Source organism: Berghia stephanieae, chromosome 3, assembly GCF_034508935.2.
Source record: "Berghia stephanieae isolate SIO BIC M18660-M18661 chromosome 3, UCSD_Bste_1.3, whole genome shotgun sequence".
Lineage (NCBI taxonomy): Eukaryota > Metazoa > Mollusca > Gastropoda > Nudibranchia > Aeolidiidae > Berghia > Berghia stephanieae.
In genome coordinates, this window is record NC_088362.1 from 34544116 (window position 1) to 34571381 (window position 27266).

Consider the following 27266-nt stretch of genomic DNA (forward strand, 5'->3'; position numbering starts at 1 on the left):
GATATTACGTAAAATTACACATCTTTATCATTTTTGTGGGGCGGGGGTGGGGGTGGGGGGGTTGGTTCCTATTTGAAAATGACCCTACAAATTCATATTCTCAGTTAGTTTTTAACTCGAAAGAAAAATAAAGAAAGAAACACAAAACAAAATCATAAACAAACAAATACACCATCACTCTGTATAGATAGTATGCGCTTGGCTAAGAAGCTCGCAACATTGCCATCTGGAAGTATAACGGACCAACACACACACAAAACTGTGTGTAATCTTGAACGTTTATAGTCTGGTTAATACAGTTTAGTGAGAATTATTCATAAACGCGGAGGGCAAAAAACAATAACAAAGACTGGAGTGACGTCAACTTCGAACTATCTATATTAAGTTTCAAACTAAGGCTGTAAAACTTGAGTGCATTCAATTTCCAATCCGTCTTGCCGCTTGCCCTCCATTTGACATTTCCTCTCAATCGGTATCTTGTTTTATCATAGTAAAGTGAGTGCAACTCACTCGTTTTAGTTGCCGAATCGTACAGGAATCGAACGCAGGCGTTTTATCTCGGGATTAAAATTTCTTTCAATTTCCGACCAACAAGGTGAAACAACACACGGAATTTCTTTGTTATTGTATTTAGAATACCCAGGATGATCAGTTCTCACAAATAAATGTTTGAATAGTAATATAGATAGAATGCGGTTGGCCAAGGAGTTCACAACATTGCCATCCGGAAGTATAACGGACCAACACAGAAACTCTGTGTAACCATGAACTTTTATAGTCTGGTTAATACAGATTAGTGAGAACAACTCACAAACGCGGATGGCAAAAACAATAACAAAGGCCTGAGTGACGTCATCTGCATACTATCTATAAACGTTTTTGAATACACGTAGTTTTGTTTGCTGACCTGATTCATGTGTTTATTGTGAGTAAATTACAGAAATGTGTAGCGTCTCTGACACACTAATTATTCACGAATAGGAGAGGAAAATGAATGCACTCAGTTTATCTCGACAAAAAAAACCCAAAAAAAAAAACCAAAAAAAAAAAACCATAAAGACATAATGGGTCAAAGTTCGGGACAATTCTTTCTCCTCTCTGTCTCTCTCTCTCTGTCTCTGTCTCTCTCTCTCTCTCTCTCTCTCTCTCTCTCTCTCTCTCTCTCTCTCTCTCTCTCTCTCTCTCTTTTTTTTTTTTTTTTTTTTTAATTGATTTTTTTTTGGTAATTGCCTATATTTACGCCATATACAATTCCTATTTCCCCTTCAATGTGATCGAAGCAAACACAAGCAATATCTTCATTCACCTCATGCTTTCTTTTTTTTTTCTGTCACGTGAGTAAATCTAAATCCACAATTCTTTGATTAGAAAGTGAATGAGTTGATCAGCCCAACACGGGCGATGAAGAGGGTGTATGTGTGTATGTATATGGTTCTACCCAAAGCATTCAATAAGCGCTTCTGTTGGTATTTCCTGCGTTGACAAAAGGAAGATGGTGGTGCTGGGTGAACTGATAAGAAACCTCATGTCTCCCGAGATGACAAATAATGTAGACTTGGTTGATATAATAATACTATTATGGTCGGTTTTGAGGATACGAAGGGCGTTCCGCGCATGATACAAGCGTTTTCCAAACTTACTCTATGAGATCTCATTTGTTAAAAGATCATACATTATTTTTATTAAAAAGTTAAGTCCATCGTAAAACACGGACATTCAATGTTGAATGAAACTTGGCTTTATAAATACCGACCCCCCCCCCCCCCAATAAGTAAATAAATAAATAAACAGCATTAGTAATGAAAAATTATACAATAACCAATTATATTGCCCTATATACTACCCATATATCCCCCTAAGATGACACTGTCCCCCCCCCCCCCCCACCCTCTCTCTCTCTCTCTCTCACTCTCTCTCTCTCTCTTTCTTCCACCCCCTTTCCTCTCTCTCGTTTTCTCCCGCCATCTCTCTCGCTTTCTCCCCCCCCCCCTTCTTTCTTTGTCTTTCTCTCCCCCCCCCCCTCTCCCTCTCTCTCTCTCTCTCTCTCTCTCTCTCTCTCTCTAACTCTCTCTATCTCCTGTAACCAACTATATCACGGTATGGCACCAGAGCACAGAACAGAAACTTGTTTCTTTTCATCACAATAATCCATACACAGACGTCAATTCAATACATTACCATTACCTAGGACGCTCGGATCGTATACTCCAACCCTATTAATTTAAAGAACTCAGAGGGAGCAGCAGCAGCGCTGTGGAAATGATTCGATTTGACCAGTTCCATTACTGACAGCTTCTATCTCCCATTACCAGAAACACTATGGTTATAATGTTATCATCATCACATATATCTAGATGGCACAAAGACGCACTCAACGATATCACTGACCCTACGGTCCCCATCTTGTAAACATAATTTGGCAATGAAATCATCGTGGGCCAGTGAAGAACCTTGTTCTTATGCCAGGAAAAGATGACTGCCTGCTCGTAATAGCCTTTATTTCTCTACAAATGTTGCGAGTCTTCCACTAATAATAATAATAATAATAATAATAATAATAATAATAATAATAATAATAATAATAATAATAATAATAATAATAATAATAATAATAATAATAATAATAATAATAATAATAATTTTTAAAAAATAAAAAAATAATAATAATCAGGGGTGAGAATGACTGGTTACAAAAAAGGGGGACATTTTTTCAGCGCGTAGATCAAGACCCATCCATGCAATGATAACCTATACATTTGCATTTCAATAAAATTTACTGAGATGCAATCCAAAATAATGCGTCGCAGCAATTGTAGATATTTCAAAAGGTGAAAGTGTAATTACAACATAACATGGTTGTAGTAATGGTGGTGGTAGGGGTGATGATGTGGTAGTGGTTGCAGTAGTAGTGGTGGTAGGGATGATGATGTGGTGGTTGTAGTTGTAGAGGTTCTGGGGATGATGATGTGGTGGTGGTTGTAGTAGTTGTGGTAGGATTGATGTGGTGGTGGTTGTAGTTGTACTGGTGGTAGGGATGATGATATGGTGGTAGTTGTAGTAGTGGTGGTGGTAGGGATGATGATGTGGTGGTGGTTGTAGTAGTAGCGGTGGTAGGGATGATGATGTGCTGGTTGTAGTTGTAGAGGTTCTGGGGATGATGATGTGGTGATGGTTGTAGTAGTTGTGGTAGGACTGATGTGGTGGTGGTTGTAGGGATGATGATGTGGTGGTGGTTGTAATTGTATTGGTGGTAGGGATGATGATATGGTGGTAGTTGTAGTAGTGGTGGTGGTAGGGATGATGATGTGGTGGTGGATGTAGTAGGAGTGGTGGTAGGGTTGATGATGTGGTAGTGGTAGTACGGATGATGCTGTCGTGGTGGTTGTAGTTGTAGTGGTGGTAGGGATGATGGTAGTTGTTGTAGTAGTGGTGGTGGTAGTGTAAATGGTGCTGCTCGAAGCTGGAAGAAACAAATAACAATATGAAATTGCATGTAAGCTCCATTTTAATATACGAAAACAGATAAAATGGATGTTTCGGGTTTCCCCTTTATCAAGAAAACAGGATGAATGAAACACCACAGACGAATGAGATAATGTCACATTATCTCATTCGTCTGTGGTGTTTCATTCATCCTGTTTTGTTGATAAAGGGGAAACCTGAAACATCCATTTTATCTGTTTTCGTATATTAAATTGAAGCTTACATGCAATTTCACATTCTTATTTAATGGTGGCAGGGATGACGACCTGGTGGTAGTTATAGTAGTGGTAATGGTGGTAGAGATGATGATGATGATGATGATGTGGTGGTGGTTGTAGCAGTAGTGGTGGTAGGAATGACGACGTGGTGGTAGTTGTAGTAGTAGTGGTGGTAGGGAGGACGACGTGGTGGTAGTTGTAGTAGTGGTGGTGGTAGAGTATGATGATGTGGTGGTAGTTGTAGTAGTAGTGGTGGTAGGGATGATGATGAAGAGGTATTTGTAGTAGTAGTGGTGGTAGAGTTGATGATGGTAGTTGTAATAGAAGTGGTGGTAGAGATGATAATCAGCGATGATAATGTGAATTTGTCAAAAAGGGGGAAAATGTATCGCTCCACCGGGCTAACTCAAGTGGAAATGCAAAAATTACATATACAATATATACATAAACATTATATAACATAATAGGATTGTCCTTTCCCGAAAAGGATTTTAAAGGCCCACAATATTAATCGTACCGCTGATAAATGATAAATGTTTGGCCCAAAGGCTAGAAAGTATTTGTTTTTTTAACAAAACAATACCTGCAACCTGGTGGCTATGCACTTTATAAATAATTAGACTCATTAATATCTAACAGCTTGCAAAGCATAGTCTATCCAAACAAAGGGAAAACAGCAAATTAAACATAATTTGAACAATTGCCTTCCGAGTCGATCGTCACCCTTACTCATTGTAATATTATATCTTTCTCTTTCTATGACAATATTACTTCGAGAGAGAGAGAGAGAGAGAGAGAGAGAGAGAGAGAGAGAGAGAGATAGAGATAGAGAGAGAGAGAGAGAGGGACAGAGAGAGAGACAGAGAGAGACAGAGAGAGCAGAGAGAGAAGAGAGAGAGAGAGAGAGAGAGAGAAGAGAGAGAAGAGAGAGAAGAGAGAGAGAGAGAGAGAGATAGAGAGAGAGAGAGAGAGAAGAGGAAGAGAGAGAGAGAGAGTGAGAAATAGAGAGAGAGAGAGAGAGAGAGAGAGAGAGAGAGAGAGAGAGAGAGAGAGAGAGAGAGAGAGAGAGAGAGAGAGGAGAGAGAGAGAGATTTTGAATTGATTTACTTTTTTTCTTTTCCAATCCCAACCCAACATCTATTTATCAAAGGACATCACGGGCATTGTGTCACTTTTGACATATGGTGCCACCCTGGCTGACTATGATGTGGTCGTAGTTGTAGTAGTGGTGGTGGTAGGGATGATGATGTGGTGGTGGTTGTAGTAGTTGTAGGGATATTGATGTGGTGATTGTTGTAGTAGTAGTGGTGGTGGTAGTGATGATAATGTGGTGGTGGTTGTAGTTGTAGTGGTAGGGACGATGACGTGGTGGTGCTTGTAGTAGAAGTGGTGATAGGAATGATGATTTAGTGGTTGTAGGGATGATGATGTGGTGGTGGTTTTAGTACCGGTGGTCGTAGGGATTTTGATGTAGTGGTTGTGGTGAGTCTTTTTAAAAGGCGGAATTGTGATGGTGATGGGTGGAGATAAACCACCAATTAGGCGGAAGATTCTCAGCCCCGAAAAACAATAACAATAATATTCATTATCATAATTTTTTTCCATCCATCGTTTAAGTAATCAGTGAGAAAAAAATAATCTAAAACTTTTTTTTCTCTTTTTTAAAAAACTATTTTAGCTTCAAATGCACTTTTCAGCATCTGCTTCATCCCGACATAATACCGATTTGAGCCACGAACTGATGTGTTTGAGCAGTGGAGCACAAATGGCCTCAACTCTCATCCATCAAAACAATCTTCCCACTAATCCTAAATAATAAAAAAACATGAAAGTACATGTCAAACATGTTTCAGAATGTTCAATTTCAATGTTATGCTACAAAGTGGCATTAGTATGAAATACAGTTTTAAAGAAAATATTACTCAGTAGTCTGCCACCCTCTGAAAGATGTGTATGTATATATATATATATATATATATATATATATATATATATAATATATATATATATATATATATATATATTATATATATATATATATATATATATATATATATGGGTCAGTTTAAACCTGAGGTTGAAATGGTTTGATAAAGTGCCAAATGCTGACCTTTGGACAAGAACAAACCAAGAACAAATGGATGTCCAGGTCAGACGCAGAAAGTGGCGATAGGTTGGCCATACCCTGCGTAAAGAGTCCTGTAATACAACCAAACAGACTCTCGAATGGAACCCACAGGGCAAGAGGAAACGGGGTCGTCCTAAACAGACTTGGAGGAGAAGCCTTCACCAAGATTTGAGCATCTCCAATCTTACCTGGAGTGAGGCAAAGGTCTGTGCCAAGGACAGAAGAAGATCAAAGAGTGCTGTTGAGGCCCTATGCTCTGCCAGGAGTCAAGAGGCATAAGTCAAAGTCAAATTACTTTAAACGAACGAAGTCCCAGGTTTGAGTGTCTTTGCCAAGATGAGGGTCACTTCAGACAAACGAAAGTCCCAGGTTTGAGTGTCTTTGCCAAGATGAGGGTCACTTCAGACAAACGAAAATCCCAGGTTTGAGTGTCTTTGCCAAGATGAGGGCCACTTTAACTAAATGAATGAAAGTCCCAAGTTTGAGCGTTTTTGCCAAGATGAGGGTCATTTTAATCGGCCGATATTTGAAGCAGGAGTTTTAGGGTCAAAATTTTTAATATGTGATTTCAGTGTACGGCAGTATCATTATTTGCTTGGGACCCACTGCAATGTGCTTTGAACACATCAAATGAAAACTGCGCTAAAAAAAATGTTTTCTAAATCAAATAATGGTGATAACCAATGGAATAAAACAAGAGGGGTGGGGGATGGGTGAGTTATGTTTTGTTTTTGTTTTTAAAGGTTTTACGGCAACACATTTAGGTCATATCAGCGCCAGTAAAAAGGAAGAAAATAGGATAGTAAAAAGTTCTAGAATTACAAATAAAGCACCCAAGAAAAAGTAAGACATAGGGGAACTGGGAACAAATAGGGATCAGATGTAGATTCCAAGAGCACACTATCAAAGTACTTAGTTTGAGACCACCTATAAGTCTCATCCGGACACAAGCACAAAATCCAACAAAGAGGAATACACTCAAATGCTTACATTATAAATTCAAAATAAAAATATAATAATACATAACAGAGAGATGATTTACAAGAAAACAAATATCATCTCCCAAAACAATAACTATGCATTTGACTGTTTCCCTCCCAGCTAGGACTCCGGCCAGGGCCAGGACAAAAGCAAGTAATCTCAATCCAAGACAAAGACAGAAAGCATGTTGGAAAACAGATATAAGGGGATAGAAGACACAGTATGTACCCCCCTGCCCACTATGGGAGGTCAGGAACCCCACCCAGGGTGGGTGAGTTACAGTGCTTGCAAAATTTTTCTGTTATTTGAGTGACAGTACTACAGACAATGATGGGATAGTCAAAAAGATATTAGATTTAAATTTACAAATCCCCCCCCCCCATACATGCACACACACCATTTCAAAAACTCAAGAAAAACAAGGAAATCAATTAAAATTAATTGTAAACACCTTAATGCCCAATTGTTACATTGACCACAGTGAAAACAAAAAGCATGCCTCGGTTCCCTCAGAAAAACTTGAACGCCCAGCGTAAACAGAGGATGTGGTTCGTTCAAGTTTTCAAGAGCGATCTAGATCCTAGGGAATTTTACCTCCAGGGAAAAAAAAAAAGAAAGAAAAGAGAAAAAGTGCAGCGCTCCCCCGAATACAAAGCCATGAACAGTCATTCTTCCCCTCTTCTATACGCTTAAGAAAAAAACTATCACCTATTGTTGTAAATTCAATCACCACGGAACAGTTTAGAGAAAAGCTAATTCACTACAATAGCACTCAAAATACATCCTGAAGTGTAAAACATCAAGAAGCCTACCTACATTTGCGACAATACACCAGAGGTGGTTTGAAATTAGGCTGTCATTATTCCCAGACGCCTGTCTGGGGATAATAAAAATTCGTTATCCCCAGACAGGTGTCTGGGGATAACCAATTTTTGTTATCCCCAGACACCTGTCTGAGGATACTATCCCCAGACGCATGTAGCAAGTGGGCAGAAAGATTTTATGCAAAATGCCAAACTAGGCGTGAAAAATACCAAATATTCTGGAAAAAATACTAGTGGTTGTGTCCCAAAACAGTTAATATATCAAGTGATATTTAACACAAGATGAAAGTAAATAGTGATCAAATGTCAAATCCAGCTCTTTTTTAAAAAATATTTTAAAGCAAATGGATCAATTAAATTTCTTTTGTTACTTTGATCTGAAAACGTCAAACTGGCAATTCGACTTTTTATTTTCAACCAGGAAGAAAGTTGTTAATCATCAAATCTGTTCATAGTCCACCAACCATTTAAATTTTCATTACCAACCTACCTGTTAACTTTATTGATCATCTCTTGTTTCTATAATTTGCTCATTCTGGCCACAATTTTGGGGACGACCGGGAATAATTTTTATGCGCGGACGAATTCCTAGGCCATGGTGTTCGCCCCAAAGCCCAAAACCCACACCTGTTATTTTCCTGTCTGCTTCGCACAGGACAATACAATTTAGTATCACACGTCCACAAAACTAGATCCAACAACATATTTTTATTCGAATCAGAGATGAAAATAACCTACCAAAACAAGGAAGCAAAAATGGTGGAAATATGTTTAGCTCATACTCATATATGAATTTAAAATATTCCGATAGCGGTGTGGATAGGCAGCTCAGTGGGTAAGGCCACCTTTCATTTTACTCCTTTTAGCTGCACAGGTTCGACCCAGTCGCGACCGCCCCCCCCCCCCCCCCACTCCATCATTTTTTTTTTTTTTTTTTTTACTTTTCTTTCTTTCTTTCTTCCCAATTGATTTTCATTGTTTTCACTTTTGTTCCGAGTTCCGAGCAAGAGTTTTTTTTTAATCAGTTGAATTTTTTATTTCTCCGATAATATTATTTCATTATTTAATTTGCTCTAGATCTATTATTGTTTTTTTGTTTTGTTTTGGTCAATGATAATAATAATAATAATAATAATAATAATAATAATAATAATATAATAATAATAATAATTGTAATATTTGTAATATTTGTTATTATTATTACGATTACCATCATAATCATTATTATATTATTATCAATAATAGTATTATTTTTATTATTAATACTCTTATTATCATACTATTACTATTATTATATTAATATATTATTATTTATTATTATATTATTATATTATATTATATTATTATTATAATTATTATTATTATTATTATTATTATTATTATTATTATTATTATTATTATTATTATTATTATTATTATTATTATTATTATTATTATGATTGTTAACACTATTCCCTGCTCCGAGGGAAATCTCTCTTTTTTTTTTTTTATATTTTGACCTAAACCTTAGAGTTTTTTGTTTGCTAACCCTTTATGTAAATGTTCCGTTTCTGAGCATGAATTTCTTAAATTGTTTTTATTTAAATTTTTTTATTTTTAAAACAATTATTGTTTTGTTTTTTTTCTCCTCTATCTGACCATTTGGTCGCTCTCTGAATATTTCTGTTTGTTTGTTTTTTAATTATTCATTCTTTTAAGACACTATTTGAGATCGGAGTGGGGACGAATATATTTGCTAGAAACTAGAAAAAAGCAAGAGAGAGAGAGAGAGAGAGAGAGAGAGAGAGAGAGAGAGAGAGAGAGAGAGAGAGAGAGAGAGAGAGAGAGAGAGAGTTTAATAATAAAAAAAAGAGGTGGGGGGAGGATGGATGGGACATTTATCCCTTTCAACGTTCTGTAAAAAGAAGACGGAATTTAAAAAAAAAAAAAAAAGTGACGTTACCAGGATTCGAACCCACAACGTCGATTATGGTAAAACTTCCAGGGCAGACGACTATACCATTCGGCCATGACACCCACTTCGAAGTCGACGCATATTGTGTATATGTAGTAACAACTGATTTCAATGTTGGTTAATTTTATGTTTTTATAGATATTTTATTAACTTTCCTTATTTCTATGTGCATCTGGAAACATTCCATATTCTGGAATGTGGATAATTGTTTAAAAGAGCGGAGTTTCAAATATGCGTCTGGGGATAATAAAAATTCGTTATCCCCAGACAGGTGTCTGGGGATAACAAATTTTTATTATCCCCAGACAGGTGTCTGGGGATAATCACAGCGTTGAAATTATGAGAAGAAAGAAAGAAAGAGAATTTTTTCTGATCCCCCTGACTACTCAGCAGTGAATGGGTAGCTGGGTCTGTGAGATCTGGCAGAAAGTACTTTGCAGTAGACTGGCGTCCTATCCAAAGGATAGCAAGCAGTTGCTATTGTCCATTTCACTCTCTAATGACCCTGAAGGAGTTTGTATATCATTTTTATTATGAAAATTTTGCCTACTGAGATAAAAATTTAGGTTTCCTCATATAAGCTTTTTGTTTTAACAATGCAATCAACATAACAATAAAGCATATAAATGCTTAAAATTTCATTGTATTTTTTAATCTATGGAGGCGAGGTTAGTGATAATAGTAAAGACAAATTTTCCATTGTTATAAATTGACCAGTTCCACTACTGACAGCTTTGCCAGAGACGCGATGGTTATTATTACACTGCTGTTTTGGACACTACATTGGTTGCCTGTCAAGCAGAGAGTTATCTGCTGAGGATGATGTGTTGGTGGTAGTGATTGTTGTTGTAGTGATGATGATGTAGAGATAGTGGTTGGTGGTTGTAGTAGTGGTAGTTTTAAGGGTGGTTGTAGTGGAAGTCGTACTGATTATGATGTGGTGCTGTAATAGTTGTGCCAGTGATGCTGATGATGCCTTGGTCGTAGTTGTAGTAGTAATGGTAATGTGATGGTGGTGATAGTAATAGTAGTGGTAGTGATAATGATATGGTGGTGGTTGCAGTAATAGTGGTAATGATGTTGATGCGGTGGTGGTGGCTGGGGCAGTAGTGGTAATGATGATGATGATGATGATTTGGTGATGGTTGCAGTAGTAATGGTACAGACGATGATGATGATACCGTGGTGGTTGTAGTTGTAGTGATAGTGATGATGAAGGGGTTGTAGTGGTAGTGATAGTTGTAATAGTAAGGGTAGTGAAGATAACAATGTGATGGTGGTGGTTGTAGTGGTAATGATGATGATGACGCTGAGGTGGTGGTTGTAGTAGTACTGGTAGTGTTAATGATGTGATGGTTGTGGCTGTAGTAATTGTGACAGTGATGGTGTGGTGGTGGCAGCTGTAGTAGTACTGGTAGAAATGATGATGTGGTAGTTGAAGTAGTAGTGGTAATGATATTGATGTGGTGGTGGTGGTTGTGGTAATAGTGACGATAATATGTTGATGATAGTTGCAGTGATGAAAATGATGTTGTGGTGGTGGTGATGATGATGAAGGAGTAGGGAATTGTAGCAGTGAAAATGATGCTTGAAGTGGCGGGGGCTATCCTTGGAACAACATGACGTCACAGACATTTAAGTATCCGGAACACAAAATTTTTTGGTCCAAACCCGATTTTCTTCCAGTGAAACCGGAATTTTGGCATCTCTGCCAATGCCAATGAAAGAAACAAGGAGGAGGAGGAGGAGGAGGAGGAGGAGGAGGAGGAGGAGGAGGAGAAGAAGAAGAAGAAGAAGAAGAAGAAGAAGGAAAGAGAGAAGAGAAAAAGAGAAGAGAGAAGAAGAAGAAGAAGAGAGAAGAGAGAGAAGAGAGAGAGAAGAGAGAGAGAGAGAGAGAGAGAGAGAGAGAGAGAGAGAGAGAGAGAGAGAGAGAGAGAGAAAGACAGAGAGAGAGAGAAAGAGAGAGAGAGAGAGACAGAGAGACGAAGAGAGAGTCAGTTTTAAGGGTGATGCAGGCAAATCATAAATACTCACATTGGTCGGCCATGTTCATCTTTTTCAATAGAGGGATCTGAGACGCCTTCTTTTGCCATCAACATTTTCCTGAACATATTGACTTTATCCATGACCTCCTTGGTTGTATACCTAGGGGAGGCAAAAAAATGAAATCTTTGTCATGGGAAGGAAAACCAACTCATTGTCATAAATAATCATCATAATTGCAGAATAAACCATTTCAACCAGTGAGCAGTACCAGTATGGCAACTCAGGCTTCGAGTAATTAAGTAATTGGACTTTTGAGCTTTTTTATATAGCGCAATATCCAATAAACATGCTCAAAGCACTTTACAAGAGGTCCCTGGCCAACAGCAACATTTAACATTTAGGACGGGACACGATGCCTGTTAAGCGATATTACATTTTTGAAGGACAGGTATTCATTTTACACCTGAGTATGCCGAGAGAATGTGAGTAAAGAGCCTTCTCCAAGGACGTAACTATGCGCCGAGAGAGACTCGAACCCAAGACCTTCTGATCCGAAGGACCACATAGCCGCAGTATGCTAGAATTGCACTGCCATTACTTGTCTTTCGATGAGAACTGCAAGACTTGGTATTAAGTCAAGCTAAGATCAAACCTCCCTTTTGAAGGATTAAATTGTTTTATATATATATATATATTTACCCAGTCTTTTAACTAAACGTTGCTGTATCCTTTTTTCTATTTTCTCTTTTCTGATTGGCAAGTGATTTGCTCTACCAACTCACATGCGCATACAATACAAACACAAGACAGTAAAGTCTTGTTGCCTTATAACTTATTTTACGCTGTTTCAGCAAACCGAACTGAGCTGCTTGATATTCGATATATACCCTCCCAAAAAAATGTTTCTCATCTCACAATACACTAATTCCCAACACGACTCTGGTAGGGACGATGTCTTGATAAATGTAGAATGATGACTAAAATTCTACATAATAATTCAACTTTAACGTCTAATTTGTCAACAATCCCGAAACCAATTTTTTCTCTCCAGATTGCCAAATCGGGACAGTCTCAATATCATCAGAATGGTTGACAGCTATGGCGACTGTTATGAAAAGGAATTTTTGTTTTCACATGGCCTGCTATGGTAACAAATGTAGCAACGTGAAGCACATAGGACATGGTAAATGAGTAGAAATGCCCTTTACAATGTTCATATTTAATTCTGATCTCTGAGAAAGGAATGAAAATCTGCCTTACCCTTGTTCCTCCATTAATTCTTGCATTTCCATACATTTCAATTCAACTTTACGCTTTCTTTCATGATCTAGGATTTCTTGGTTGGGCTGTTTATTCATGGATTGTTCAAGCTTCTTCAACTCATCTTCATCCTTGTAATCCATTCTGTCTTTCTTGGATTTGACAAAAGCAAGATTACGCTGCACATAGCCATTGGTACCGCTACCACGTGGTGTCTGAAGCCCTATGCCGTTATACATGATGATGAATTGTGAGTGGTGAGCAGATGGATGAAAGGAAAACGATCTGCTCAGAATGAGGCAATCTGTGAAATATACATTTAAAAAAAATAATAGATAATATTCTTTATTAAGTGTGCCAAACCAAATTTTAATCTTTAAATATATTCAAGAATTACTCTAGGCAAATGAAAAAAAAGTGCTCAAACTCAAAGTGCAATACCACAACCAACAAGGTAAGGCAATCATTTTAAAAGTTATTCAACTTTGAACTTTGGACTTGTTTTGGACGCATTTCAAAAACCCCATTTTCAAATCCTGCTGACAGCATAAATAGACATGTAAATGAGCTCTATAAAAATTGACTGAGACTGAACTCACTGAAACTCTTTGTATCGTATCGTAACAGAAAAATCCAAAGAATCGAGATGAATAGTAAACAGCAAGCTCACTTGAGGAAAACAATGGCAGAAAACTAATTTACGTAGGAATTAATTAGGCTACTTACAATTGTTCCTTATAATTAGGTACCCACATCAGTGAAGAAACGGTCAACTAGTTTGTTTACAACGTGAGGCAATCGAGATGTGCTTGTAGCAATCATATAACTTTCGATTTGAATGTGTCTTCATAACGCACTTCCGGCATTCGCATTAAACTTTTAAATACTTTTAGGTTCTGTCAAGTAAATGTGGTCAATTTTGGCTTAGACGAAACAGTGAAATTTATCGCTCGGCGGCTCAGTTAAAATTGGCTACCATTGGGATCACGACAGGTTTGGAAAGTGAAAAGATAATTTCACGAAGGCTGTGTGAAAATACACTAGGGTGTGTTCAGAAACGGCAATTCTAAGAAGCGTCGCTTAGCAGTGGCAATATATCCATCGTACATATAAACGCCCCTTGAGCTATGCGTAGCGATGTGGAACATTCCTAATTACTTCACGGTCATTCGACTACGATTCATAAATTCTTTCTTTCTTTCCTTTTTAAAAATATTTGAATTTGACAAATTGACTGATTTCAGTTAATTGACTGAGAATTTCCAGGTCTACATAAATTATACTGTAGTTCCGGAAACTCAAATTTCTTGAACTTACACTACACAACACAGAAAGATCACCCTATGTTTTTCAAGACCGTGGCTGTTTTAAAAAGTTAGAGATATTTGCTTTAAAAATGCTAAAAATAAACTATGCGCAGTATTCAAATATGACATAAAATTCGTAAAAATGTCAATGTTCACGAATTCATTAAAAAATTCAAATAAAGCAAATGCTTAAATAAGACTAAGACATCAAATAAAAGCTTAGAAACAGTAATATTGAATTAAATCAAATTAATTAACCAAAATTATCATCTTCACCAAAATATCACAGCTTCAAATTTGACAGTGGAAACAAACAAACAAACAAACAAAATCCAACGAAAAAAAAACCCTCCACTAATTCCAAAAATTCACAGAAAATAATAAAACACAGTTGCAGACATAAAATTTTTTAAAGCTCAACTCCCACAAACACAATTGAAAGTTATACCAAAAGAGAGATCTTTCTTTCGCCATTATTTTGGTACCACTTATGAAAAAATCCAATCATTGATGTAGTTCATCCTCTGTGTATCAAAGGGCTATAATTCACTATCAAAACAAAAGTAATTTCCAATGAAAAGTGTCTGAAGTGAATCAAATTAAACTAAATATCCAACAGCACTAACAAACAAATTTGCTATTTTTAGAAATTCAAAAGAAGGAGAATAGCACCTTTTTGAGATAGAAATATGATCCTAGCTCAATTATGAAGCAAATACCAGCAGTTTTAAAAGATCGAAATTTCGAGAAAAAACTCCCTCTGACAGCAGAATAACGTGGTTTGAAGTAACAACTAGTAGTGATTGTGGTCGAGTTTATGATGAGGTGGTCCTGGTGGTTGCAGAGACGAATATAATATATTATGGTGAGTAGCAGTAGTGGCTGTAGTGGTGTTGTAGCGATGATTATGATAGCTAACAAAAAAACACCCACTAAATAAATATCAACTCCAATCATCTGTTACACAAAACAAACAAATTCAAATTAGAACAAATAGATAGAAGACAACATTCACACCACATCCAATTATTAGTAATAGTTATTTAGCAACAGTGCCATTATGAGATATTATTATTATCACTATTATTATTATATTATATTATTAATTATATATTATTATAAATTATTATTATATTATTATATTATATTATATATTATTATTAACTATATTATTATCAATTTCGATTGAGGATAATATATAAATGTTATTGATCTCATATAAGTATTTAAGTAGATGATGATATTATATGAGAATAAAAGAGAAGAGAGAGAGAGAGAGAGAGGAGAGAGAGGAGAGAGAAAGAGAGAGAGAGAGAGAGATGGGGGAGAGAAGAGGAGAGGAGAGAGAGAAGAGAGAGAGAAGAGAGAAGAGAGAGAGAGAGAGAGGAGAGAGAGAGAGAAGAGAGAGAGAGGAGAGAGAGAGAGAGAGAGAGAGAGAGAAAGAGAGAGAGAGAGAGAGAGAAGAGAGAGAGAGAGGAGAGAGAGAGGGGAGGAGAGAGAGAGGAGAAGAGAGAGAGAGAAGAGGAGAGAGAGAAATTGAATAAGAGAATCTTGTATACAAACATTTGATGAGAGAACAGGTCCATACAAAGCATTGAAGGAGGCGAGAGTGGACAAAGTGAGCAAAGCTCTTGGATATGTATAAAGTTACAATAAGGCTTAATTTCAATTCTTTAAAAACAGCTTGTTCCCAGTCGCATTAATTTTATAAAGGATGTCTGTGTACACTGTGATGCAACTTTGTTATGACAATTTGCTCAAGCAATGTAAACCATTCCATTGGGGTGTGGACAATAAAGATTTATTATTATTATTATCATCATTACCATTATTATTATTACTACTATTATTATTATGCAGTGATGGGTTTATCAAAGGCGGTGGTGATGATGGTGTGTGTGGTGGTAGTGTTTGTAGTAGTGGAACTAGTGATGGCGATGTTGTGTTATACTGGTACTAGTGTGATGATGATGTAGTTGGTGGGGGTTGTAGTAGTGATGATGATGATGGTTGTAGAGATGGTAGTAGTGATATTGAATATTGTTTTTGTTTTTAAGGGTTAAAAACATTTTAGATGTACAGTTAAAAGGACTTGAAGGAAAAGTAAGGCAAACGGGAATGGTCAAATAGGGAACAGATGTAGATTCCAAGAGCACACTATCACCTAAATGTTTCACCCAGACAAAGCATAAGATCCCACAAAGAGGAATACACTCAAATGTTAAAAAATCATATGTGTGTGTTTGCCTGCGGTTTGGATGCATTAATTGTTACAGTGCAACCTCCCGATAACGACATGCCACGGGACCGAGTTTTTATGTCGTTATCTGGAGGTGACGTTATTTAGAGGTTTCCAAGATGGTGGACAAAGTGGGCGTGGTAAGGACCGCGGGACCAGTTTTTATTAACATTGACAAAACAAACAAAACATTGTAGTGTATTCCTCTTGGAGGGTTCTTGTGCGTGTGTCTGGATGAGACTTTTAGGTGTTCTGAACTGAGTACACTGGTAGTGTGCTCCTGGAATCTACATCTGTTCCTTATTTAAACCATTCCCCTTTCTCTTACTTTTTCTTATGTCATTTCAATTGTAAATCTAGAATGTTTTTTACAATCCAATTTTCTTCCTTTTTACTGGCGCTGATATGACATAGATGTGTCACAAGCGCTGTAAAACCCTTTAAACGAACAAAAACAGGTAATTCGGACACTGCGAGTTAGATAAAATTCCTCCTCCTCCTCCCACAAAAACACTACTACTACTACTACTACTACTGCTACTACTACTATTATTATTATTATTACTACTACTACTACTACTACTAATACTACTATCACCACATAATATCACATTTTCCAAGATTTTGTGTTTACTTGCTTACACTTACATTTATACCTTGGTTTTTATTACTGCATATCAACCAAGATTCGCAAAAAAAAAAAGCTGCGTTCTCATTGGTTTCAAAAGCTGCGTTCTCATTGGTTCAAGCAGGAATCGTTTTTATAAACTTTGTGAGTACTCATACTCTGTATTTTTAGTATCAGATATCTACGAAAACTGCCGAAAATCGCCAAAATGATGTCGTTATTCAGAGGTTTTATCAAAAAGTGCCTCGTTATTTGGAGTTTTTTTTATTGATCTTAAATAGAGAAAAAAATCGGGACCACGGGTCAATGTCGCTATCAGGAGGTTGTCGCTATTCGGAGGTGTTGTAATCGGGAGGTTCCACTGTATAAAATTTACATCTCACAAAGAAATTTATAAATGGTTTGCATTGTAACTGCTACACAAATCAAAGCTCTTTTTTTCTCTCCTAGGGGTAACAACTGTTGTGGTGGAAACGCCATCCCAATGATGTTAGTAGTGAAAATGCTATGGTAGTAGGGTTGATGGTTGTAAGATATGATAGACATCAAAACAATGTGAGGTGGTTGGTGGTTATAATGATGTGATGGATGCCAATGTAGTAGTGATAATGTAGACACCTCCCTCCTAAAAATATCCCCTGGGGTTAATTATATGGAATCGTATGAATTGTCGCTTAAAACGCTTTGGAATATATACGGGGCTGATCAGTTTGTAATTACCATTATTATTACTATTATCAAGTTCATTTAGCTTCTGTCTCGTTGTTGAATAATATGTTTATCGCTTACTACTACATCTCCGCAGAATGTTTCATCATTTGTTATCTTCAATAAGTTGAATTGAGATCTAAACAAAGGAGTTATCATTCTTCACGATGAAACAATTTCTCTTAATGTTTGAGACATCCACATTTTGCCATAAATATACGTTAGAAATCTCTTAAATATTTGTAAAAGCGATTCCACCCCCTCATCAATTATGCAAACATGGTCATTGTCATGTACCCGGGTGCATCTACAGCACAAGCGACGAAGAAGCTACTGTGGTTGCAGCTCCACTTAATATTCATGCCCTCACACATGCCCAAGCAATGGCAGCACCACCCCCTAAACTCGACCGCGTGAAAATCAATGTCTGAGTGGAAGAGGAAGCTTGGAACAACTTTGTTCAACGTTGGGAAGCCTTTGGATCAGGATCTCTCCTCAATGAGACCACGGCATAGGGCCACCTGTTACAATGTACTTCTGAGGCTCTTGGTGACCTTATGCTGAAAACCAACCCCCAGATTCAGTCTAGATTAGAGGACGATATAATACGTGCTATGTATGAGCCATTCACTGTAATCACCAAAGGTGTACTACGAGCCGAGCTGATGCAGCTCCAACAAGCACCCGATGAAGCCTTAAGGACATTTTCTGCTAGAGCGACAGGAAAAGTGGAGACGTGCGGATTCAAAACTGTTGTAGAGTGCACATGCAAAAGTTCAGTCACTCCTACTATACAAAAGAGACTGTTCGTGATGTCCTGCTGGCTGGCATTGCCAATATCAGAAGAGAAGCACTAAGTACAGCTGACATTAAGAGTATCAATGACGTCATCTATTTCCGGGAAGGGCATAATATGGCCCACAACGCCATATCTTCAACTTCCATATTGCTGTTTTCTACCTTCAAGCGCTGACAATCCGCACCTCTGAACAGAGTCCTCCTGCAGGAAAGGGTGCATCCTTGGCAACACCCTAAGTTACCCCAACACCTACCAACAAAAAGCTTTTGCCCCGACTTGGCAAACAATTCCAACCCTTCAAACAGAGGTCAAACAGATCCTGGAATAAAAAGGAGCACAACAAATGTCTAAAGTGTTGGCGGTCAGATCAATTCAAACCTGTAAAGGTCAATGCTGCACTCTCAACAAGCAAAGACGACTTCTGAAACATCTCTCAGATCTCCACTATCGAAATGATCAAAAGATATTCATCAAAATAGAGTGGAGAAAAACCAAAGTGTCAAACCACTCCAAAGTCACATTTCAGCTGAGAATGATTGACCCTAAGGACAAAAAGAATAAATTGGAATCCATCACAGATGTAGCTGACACAGGGGCTCAATCAAATCTATGGAGGCTGAGACAATTTCAAAGCTGCAATTTTTCAGGTTTAAAATGTTTGGGCGTTGGTTATTATGATTTATCTGTATTTGAACAGGGTAAAATACAAAACATGTTTTTTCAGCCAGGGTACGCCAGGCATGCCCAAGTTTCACAATATTATGCAAATAATCTTATCGGCTTAGCCCCTTGTTCTGTACGTTCAATGTCACAATAGCATATAAACAACTTTATCAGCCCAGACCACCGTTAAATAAGAAATCTTAACAAATTCAGTGGTCACAGATTGTAAGTCTTCTATATCACACAGCGTCGACTATTTGGTGTGTCATTGAATTTTTACAAATGTACACACATAATGGATCATTGATCTGTATCACACTTCATCTATTCTGAAGAAGAAAAAAGAAATTCACTCCACCTAACAACGGCAGTCATCATCACCTATAATAGGGAACAGATGTAGATTCCAAGAGCACACTATCAGTGTACTTAGTTTGAGATCACTAAATGTCTCATCTAGCCACGAGCATGGGTCCCAGCCAAGAGGAACACACTCAATTGTTTACAAATCATACATATGCAAATGGAAAAATCCAGTCCACAATAGAGAGAAGATTTACAAGGAAAAAAAATAACATCTCCCAAAACTAACTATACATTTGACTGTTTCCCTCCCAGCCAAGGTATCCGGCCAGGGCCAGGACAAAAACCAGGTAATCCTGTTCGAAGACAAAGACAGAAAGCAAATTGGAAAACAGATATAGGGGTAGGAAGACACAGTATGGGAGGTAGTGGTGGTAGGGACGGTGATGAGGTGGTGGTTATTGTTGTAGTAGTGATGGGAATGGTGATGTGGTGGTTGTGGTAGTGGGGTAGGGATGGTGCTGTGGTGGTGGTAGGGATAATGATGTGGTGGTTGTTGTAGTGGTGGTAGGGATTGTGATGTGGTGGTTGTAGTAATAGTGGTGGTGGTAAGGATGGTGATTGTTGTAGTAGTAGTGGTGGTGGTAGGCATAATGATCTGGTGGTTGTAGAGGCAGTGGTGGTAACATAGCTACCAACTTTTCAAAAATAAAATAAGGAACGCTCATTTGGCCCAGGATGAGGGGACGACGTGTGCCCCCCCCCCCCCTCGCTTTCATCGAATTGCAACATATAAAAGTCAGCCTTTTTAATTACTATTACTAACACTAACAAGTTTGAGATAACAGAGGCCAGTCCAAATGTTGCTAAATTATCGGGTTTAGTACCCGCACATTTGAATCGCTAAAATGACACTTTCCACAATGAGATCAAAATTTCAGAACAGACAATATAAAGAAAGAATTCAACTGCCTCAACTTTGATAAGGACCAATACACAAGAAGCACAATTGTAAAATAAATGAAATAACTTAGGATGGTTAGAAATGCATAACTGCCAACCTGGAACATCGCTTGAGAGGGCGTTTTGGGGTAAAAATTAGGTGAGTTCAGCTAAAAGTAGGCGATTGCATATATGTTTTCTTTCATGCAACATAATGGTCTTTAAGTAGTATACAATAATAGTAATTATAGTAAAATGCACCTCTAAATATTGGAGAATTCCTACTTCTTTACTTTGACAAGATAAACACACCTAAAAATGGAGTATACTTATTTCTCTTGAACCTAAACCGTTACAAAAGCTTGCTTGAAAAAAAAAACATTAAAATCAAATGAAGATGTTTTTTTAAAGGGATTAAATTTATATTTCATAAATTAATAAAGGGAAATAATCATTATCATGTTTAATCTATATAAGCAATTGATTTTCTGATTGAATACCTTCCAATCAAAGATGTGGATTTAATTTTATTTTTAATTAAAATAATATTTGTAACGAATAGTGAATGTATCAATACTGTCTTAGAATATTAAAAGTATATTGAGGCTAACATCCATATTCTATGCAAATCTCCAATACATTATGAAAGGTTTGAGTAAAAAAACAGGCGTCATATAAACTACTTCTTTACAAATGGAACTTTTTTTAATTGTTGAAAATCATTTATGATAGAGGCATAATTCAAATTATGCTGTGCTGATTTAAACCCTGCTCATCATCTCTCACTGGACACCAATAATAATAACAATAATAATAATAAAAATGATAATAATAACTTAATAACAATAATAGTAGTAGTAATAGTAATAATAATAATTCATTAGGCTCACATGCCTTGTTTACTACAAATTAGTCAAAAATTACAAAATACGGATTTTGAACTAAAATTAAGGACAAATACGGATTTTGAACTAAAAATAAGGACTTACGGACTCAGGAAGTCAAATACGGAACAAATCCGTTTTTAACGGAACGGTTGGCAGCTATGCAATAGAGTGGAGACTACTTCAGACCTCATCCTACCATGTGTTAGGGGTGGGGCAGGGTCAGTGTCATTTAATAATAGATAATAGTGCATGCGAAGCTCTGTTCTAGATATGGAGAGAAAATTATAAACTGATGACGGGTGAAAGTTGGGGGGGGGGGGGGGCACAAACGACCAAAGTGTTGGGCGGAGAGGAGACCAAGATATGAGATCAAAGAGAAAAAGCTGCTGCACTTGGATGGGGTTTTTAAAACTATCCTGTTATCTTCCTTTTTACTGACACTGATGTGACCTAAATGTGTTGCAAGCGCTGTAAAACCCTTTACAAAGGCTTTGTATTCGTCGCTATACTGCATTGTACTCAACAGTAAGTACCCCCCCCCCCCGGAAAGTAATCCAATTTTTTGTAACTACATAAGAGAAAATTGAAGAACAAAAAAAGAAAAGGAAAATTCAAATAATTGTTGTGTTGGGCGACTAATAACTTACAATCTCTCTCCTCTCTCTCTCTCTCTTTCTAAAAAACAAAAAAAAATCTCTTCTCTGAAATTTTTTTTTGTGGGTGAGGAGGGGGGGAGGCGTGATTACTATCTAAAAAAATAACCAACCAACTACCGCACCCCCCCCCCCCCCCCAAAAAAAAAAAAGCAAGAACAGCAACAAAAAGAAAAAGTAGGCACTTGCAAGAAGTAGCCCTCACGAGTTAAAAAGAGGCGAGGATTTCTGTTTCCGTTTTTGAGAGGGAAAAATTTAGGAGTGTTCTAAAAATATTCATTCTTCTTTCTCAGTGAAATGAAATGGCAAGTATTATATATCATTGGAAAGGGCATAAAATTCTACATACAATGATGCTAATATTATTATCTTCCTATATCGTGATTTTGAGAAATCTTTGTGTAAAGAGATTATATGTGTTTGAACGCTTATAACTTTTAAACCAGATATGGTCCTTCTTAATAAAAAAAACGTCCTTCTGAGATATATATTTAAGTAGGTTCTCTAAAAATTTCAGAGCAAAATATGGTTGCACTCAAAAGTTATAGCTCCCAAAAAAAAACAGGAATTGTCCTGGATTGTTTGCAGAAGTCGCCATTTTCTTATATTGATTCACTTCCTGTCGTCTGCTGCGTATTTTTTTTTACTTGAAAGATAACTTCGTCAATTCACATCAAAACTTTAAAACTGTATTTCTTACAACATATGCAATTAATGTAAGTTATTTTTGTTTTAAATTATTCAATTAATTGGCGTTTTAATGTCCGTGTATTCATTTTATAATTTACGATTCTCTTCCTTTTTTTTTCAGATCGATTCCATTCTTTGACGGACGACTGTTCAATTTGGGGGAGCGGAAGTTTTTAAAATCACCTATTTTCGATATTTTTAAATATTAGTACACCACCTCAAACATTTATCAGTCCATATATCTCTGCTTTTATGAGGTCTATTTTCATTTTGAAAAGTTCAAAGTGAACAACTAAATGACGCCGATTCAGTGGTGTATTTGACATGTGACTAAATATTTTATTGTTGACTTTTCCAAAATTCCAATAGGTCATTCATTTGCATGTGGTGATCTACTTTTCCTTGATTTCAGCTGTTTCAGCTCTAAACTAGACTTTTCTCTCTCAAGAAATAATTCTTTTTCTGTTTGCAATGTATTACAGAGATGTTGAATTACCACACATAAGAATTTAAGTTGTAGCTGAAGCCGTCACTGAATTATACTTAATTATCCATTGGGTTGCTGTGTTTTGGTCACAGATTTTCCTATTACGCTATATAGAGATTTTTCACCACATAAACGGTCATAACTTTTTAACTAGTTGAGATAGAGCGACAATATTTTCACTCTAGTAAATGTTTCACTCCCCTTTATTTTTCGACGCTAAATTAATACCCATATCACTATTTTGAAAAATTCTTGCAAGTACCTACAAAAAGGCAAGCAATAAATAAAACGTAGTGTTTTTATGCACCTCCATTGACGGTGTATCTTAACGGATCGTTTTTATGCACCTCCGTCACGCATGCGCATTCCACCCAATTTCATCAGCGATATTGTGTTTCTGTATTTGGACATGGCAAAAGTTATATTGTGACTTAAAAAAAAAAAGTTACCCCCCTCCTAAACCCCCTACTAGAACAAGAATACTTGGGATGTAGTAGCTTATGGAAGGTCTCCCAAAACTTTTTATCGTGTTAAAAAAAAAACTTCCGATTATAATTTTCTAAAATTCTTTATTTATTTGAGATCAGTATTTGTGTGCCATGTCTCTTTTTACCTTTGATTTTTTAAAATCACTATGAATATTCTTTAATTTATTATCAATGACATTGTATAAACGTACATCGGTAATCACTAAGCAGCGTGCTAAACTACAATCTAAAACTATTTAAACCTCATGGTCGTATGCAGTAACATTTTTCGTAGTGTTTTTATGCACCTCTGTTGACGGTGTATCTTAACGGATCGTTTTTATACACCTCCGTCACGCATGCGCATTCCATCCAATTTTATTAGAGATATTGTGTTTCTGTATTTGGACATGCGAAATTTATATTGTGACTGTGACATCTGTAGGATGATTTTGTTAATAAATTTATTTTATATAAAAATAATAATAATTTAAAAAATCGAAATATAAAACCAGAAAATAGAAGTTGCATTGAAGGTAAAATAATGGTTTAGAAAGACCTTATTAAATGTGGTGAACAGTGGCTCCGTAGCGCAGTGGACAAGCTGTCAGACTCCAACCTTGAAAGTACCGGGTCCGATTCCCATTGTTGACATTTTTTTTTTTAAAAATTTACTTTGTTTTTGTTTGCTTTTTTTCTTTCTTTTTATTTTTTTTTTCAAAAACTTTTTATCATGTTTTTAAAAAACTTCGATATTAATTTTCTAAAATTATTTATTTAATTGAGATCAGTATTTGTGTGCCATGTTTCTTTTTACTTTTGATTTTTTAAATTATTGTTATTATTCTTTAATTTATTATCTTTGTACATCGGTAATCACTAACCAGCGTGCTAAACTACAATCTAAAACTATTTAAACCTCAGGGACGTATGCAGCAACATTTTCATTAATTTACCATCACCGCCAACGGAGGTGCATAAAAACGATGCGTTTTTGTACACCTCCAATGGAGGTGTATAAAAACGCCACCAACATTTTTATTAATTAACCATCACCGCCAACGGAGGTGCATAAAAACGGTGCGTTTTTTGTACACCTCCAACGGAGGTGCATAAAAACACCGAAATAATGAAATAAAAATAGCGCTGTGATTATCCCCAGACACCTGTCTGGGGATAATAAAAATTTGTTATCCCCAGACACCTGTCTGGGATAACGAATTTTATTATCCCCAGACGCATATTTGAAACTCCGCTCTTTTAAACAATTATCCACATTCCAGAATATGGAATGTTTCCAGATGCACATAGAAATAAGGAAAGTTAATAAAATATCTATAAAAACATAAAATTAACCAACATTGAAATCAGTTGTTACTACATATACACAATATGCGTCGACTTCGAAGTGGGTGTCATGGCCAAATGGTATAGTCGTCTGCCCTGGAAGTTTGACCATAATCGACGTTGTGGGTTCGAATCCTGGTAACGTCACTTTTTTTTTTTTTTTTAAATTCCGTCTTCTTTTTACAGAACGTTGAAAGGGATAAATGTCCCATCCATCCTCCCCCCCACCTATTTTTTAATTATTAAACTCTCTCTCTCTCTCTCTCTCTCTTGTTTTTTTCTAGTTTCTAGCAAATATATTGGTCCCCACTCCGATCTCAAATAGTGTCTAAAAAGAATAAATAATTAAAAAGCAAACAAACAGAAATATTCAGAGAGCGACCAAATGGTCAGATAGAGGAGAAAAAAAACAACAATAATTGTTTTAAAAATAAAAACAATAATTGTTTTAAAAATAAAAACAATTTAAGAAATTCATGCTAAGAAACGGAACATTTACATAAAAGTTTAGCAAACAAAAAACTCTAAGGTTTAGGTCAAAATATAAAAAAAAAAAGAAAAAGAGAGATTTCCCTCGGAGCAGGGAATAGTTAATAATAATAATAATAATATAATAATAATAATAATAATAATAATAATAATAATAATAATAATAACAATAATAATAATAATAATAATAATAGTAATAGTATGATAATAAGAGTATCAATAAAAAATAATACTATTATTGACAATAATATAATAATGATTATGATGGTAATAGTAATAATAATAACAAATATTACAATTATTATTATTATTATTATTATTATTATTATTATTATTATTATTATCATTGACCAAAACAAAACAAAAACAATAATAGATCGAGAGCAAATTAAATAATGAAATAATATTATCGGAGAAATAAAAAATTCCACTGATTAAAAAAAAACTCTTGCTCGGAACTCGGAACAAAAGTGAAAACAATGAAAATCAATTGGGAAGATAGAAAGAAAAGTAAAAAAAAAAAAAATGAGTGGGGGGGGGGGGGGGGGGGGGGGGCGGTCGCGACTGGGTCGAATCTGTGCAGCTAAAAGGAGTAAAATGAAAGGTGGCCTTACCCACTGAGCTGCCTATCCACACCGCTATCGGAGCTCAACATATTTCCACCATTTTTGCTTCCTTGTTTTGGTAGTTATTTTCATCTCTGATTCGAATAAAAATATGTTGTTGGATCTAGTTTTGTGGACGTGTGATACTAAATTGTATTGTCTTGTGCGAAGCAGACAGGAAAATAACAGGTGTGGGTTTTGGGCTTTGGGGCGAACAACACCATGGCCTAGGAATTCGTCCGCGACATAAAAATTATTCCCGGTCGTCCCCAAAATTGTGGCCAGAATGAGCAAATTATAGAAACAAGAGATGATCAATAAAGTTAACAGGTAGGTTGGTAATGAAAATTTAAATGGTTGGTGGACTATGAACAGATTTGATGATTAACAACTTTCTTCCTGGTTGAAAATAAAAAGTCGAATTGCCAGTTTGACGTTTTAAGATCAAAGTAACAAAAGAAATTTCATTGATCCATTTGCTTTAAAATATTTTTTTTTTAAAGAGCTGGATTTGACTATTTACTTTCATCTTGTGTTAAATATCACTTGAAATATTAACTGTATTGGGACACAACCACTAGTATTTTTTCCAGAATATTTGGTATTTTTCACGCCTAGTTTGGCATTTTGCATAAAATCTTTCTGCCCACTTGCTACATGCGTCTGGGGATAGTATCCTCAGACAGGTGTCTGGGGATAACAAAAATTGGTTATCCCCAGACACCTGTCTGGGGATAACGAATTTTTATTATCCCCAGACAGGCGTCTGGGAATAATGACAGCCTAAAAATAGAGAAGAAAAGACTCGCCTCTTCATCAATATGAAGAAACAAATCCATAAACGAAAATAGTTTATGCGGGGGGGGGGGGGGGGGGGGGCAAAATCTTGGTCTCCCTAGCAAAAATCGACCTCAATAACGCTAGGGAGACCAAAATAATTAAATGCGCCACTCACGACTCACATCTCTTGATTCTCAGTCACAGTCTCAGCTCACTCACATCTGCTTCACAGTAGTTTCGATGTCTCTGAGAGGTGACTTTCCTCCTTTCAAAACGTCAAAGTGTAAATAATTTACCAACAGCAGTTATCGAGTTATAACTAAGGAAAGACTTATTTAAAGCAGGACCCAGGCACAGAGCCAGATATGAGAATGAGAGTCGAGAGAGAACGAGGATTTTGTTTTATTTTTGTAAAAAATTCACTTTCATAAGACTAAA

General features: G+C 36.4%; 1 protein-coding gene across 4 annotated transcripts in view; it reads right to left on the reverse strand.

The window, feature by feature from the left end:
- The window catches only part of LOC144967617 (uncharacterized), a 68413-nt gene that overhangs the window by 40928 nt on the left and 219 nt on the right, over positions 1–27266 (reverse strand). For 3 of the 4 annotated variants that reach the window (XM_078905127.1, XM_078905126.1, XM_078905124.1), the window contains exons 2-3: positions 12835–13138; positions 11623–11733 (exon numbers count right to left, since the gene is read on the reverse strand). In XM_078905127.1, the coding sequence (XP_078761253.1) occupies positions 11623–11733; positions 12835–13073 (350 nt within the window). In that variant the 5' untranslated portion in view covers positions 13074–13138. Of the gene's footprint in view, positions 1–11622; positions 11734–12834; positions 13139–14813; positions 14969–27266 lie in introns of those variants that run through there. The other variant, XM_078905125.1, reaches the window with a different exon arrangement.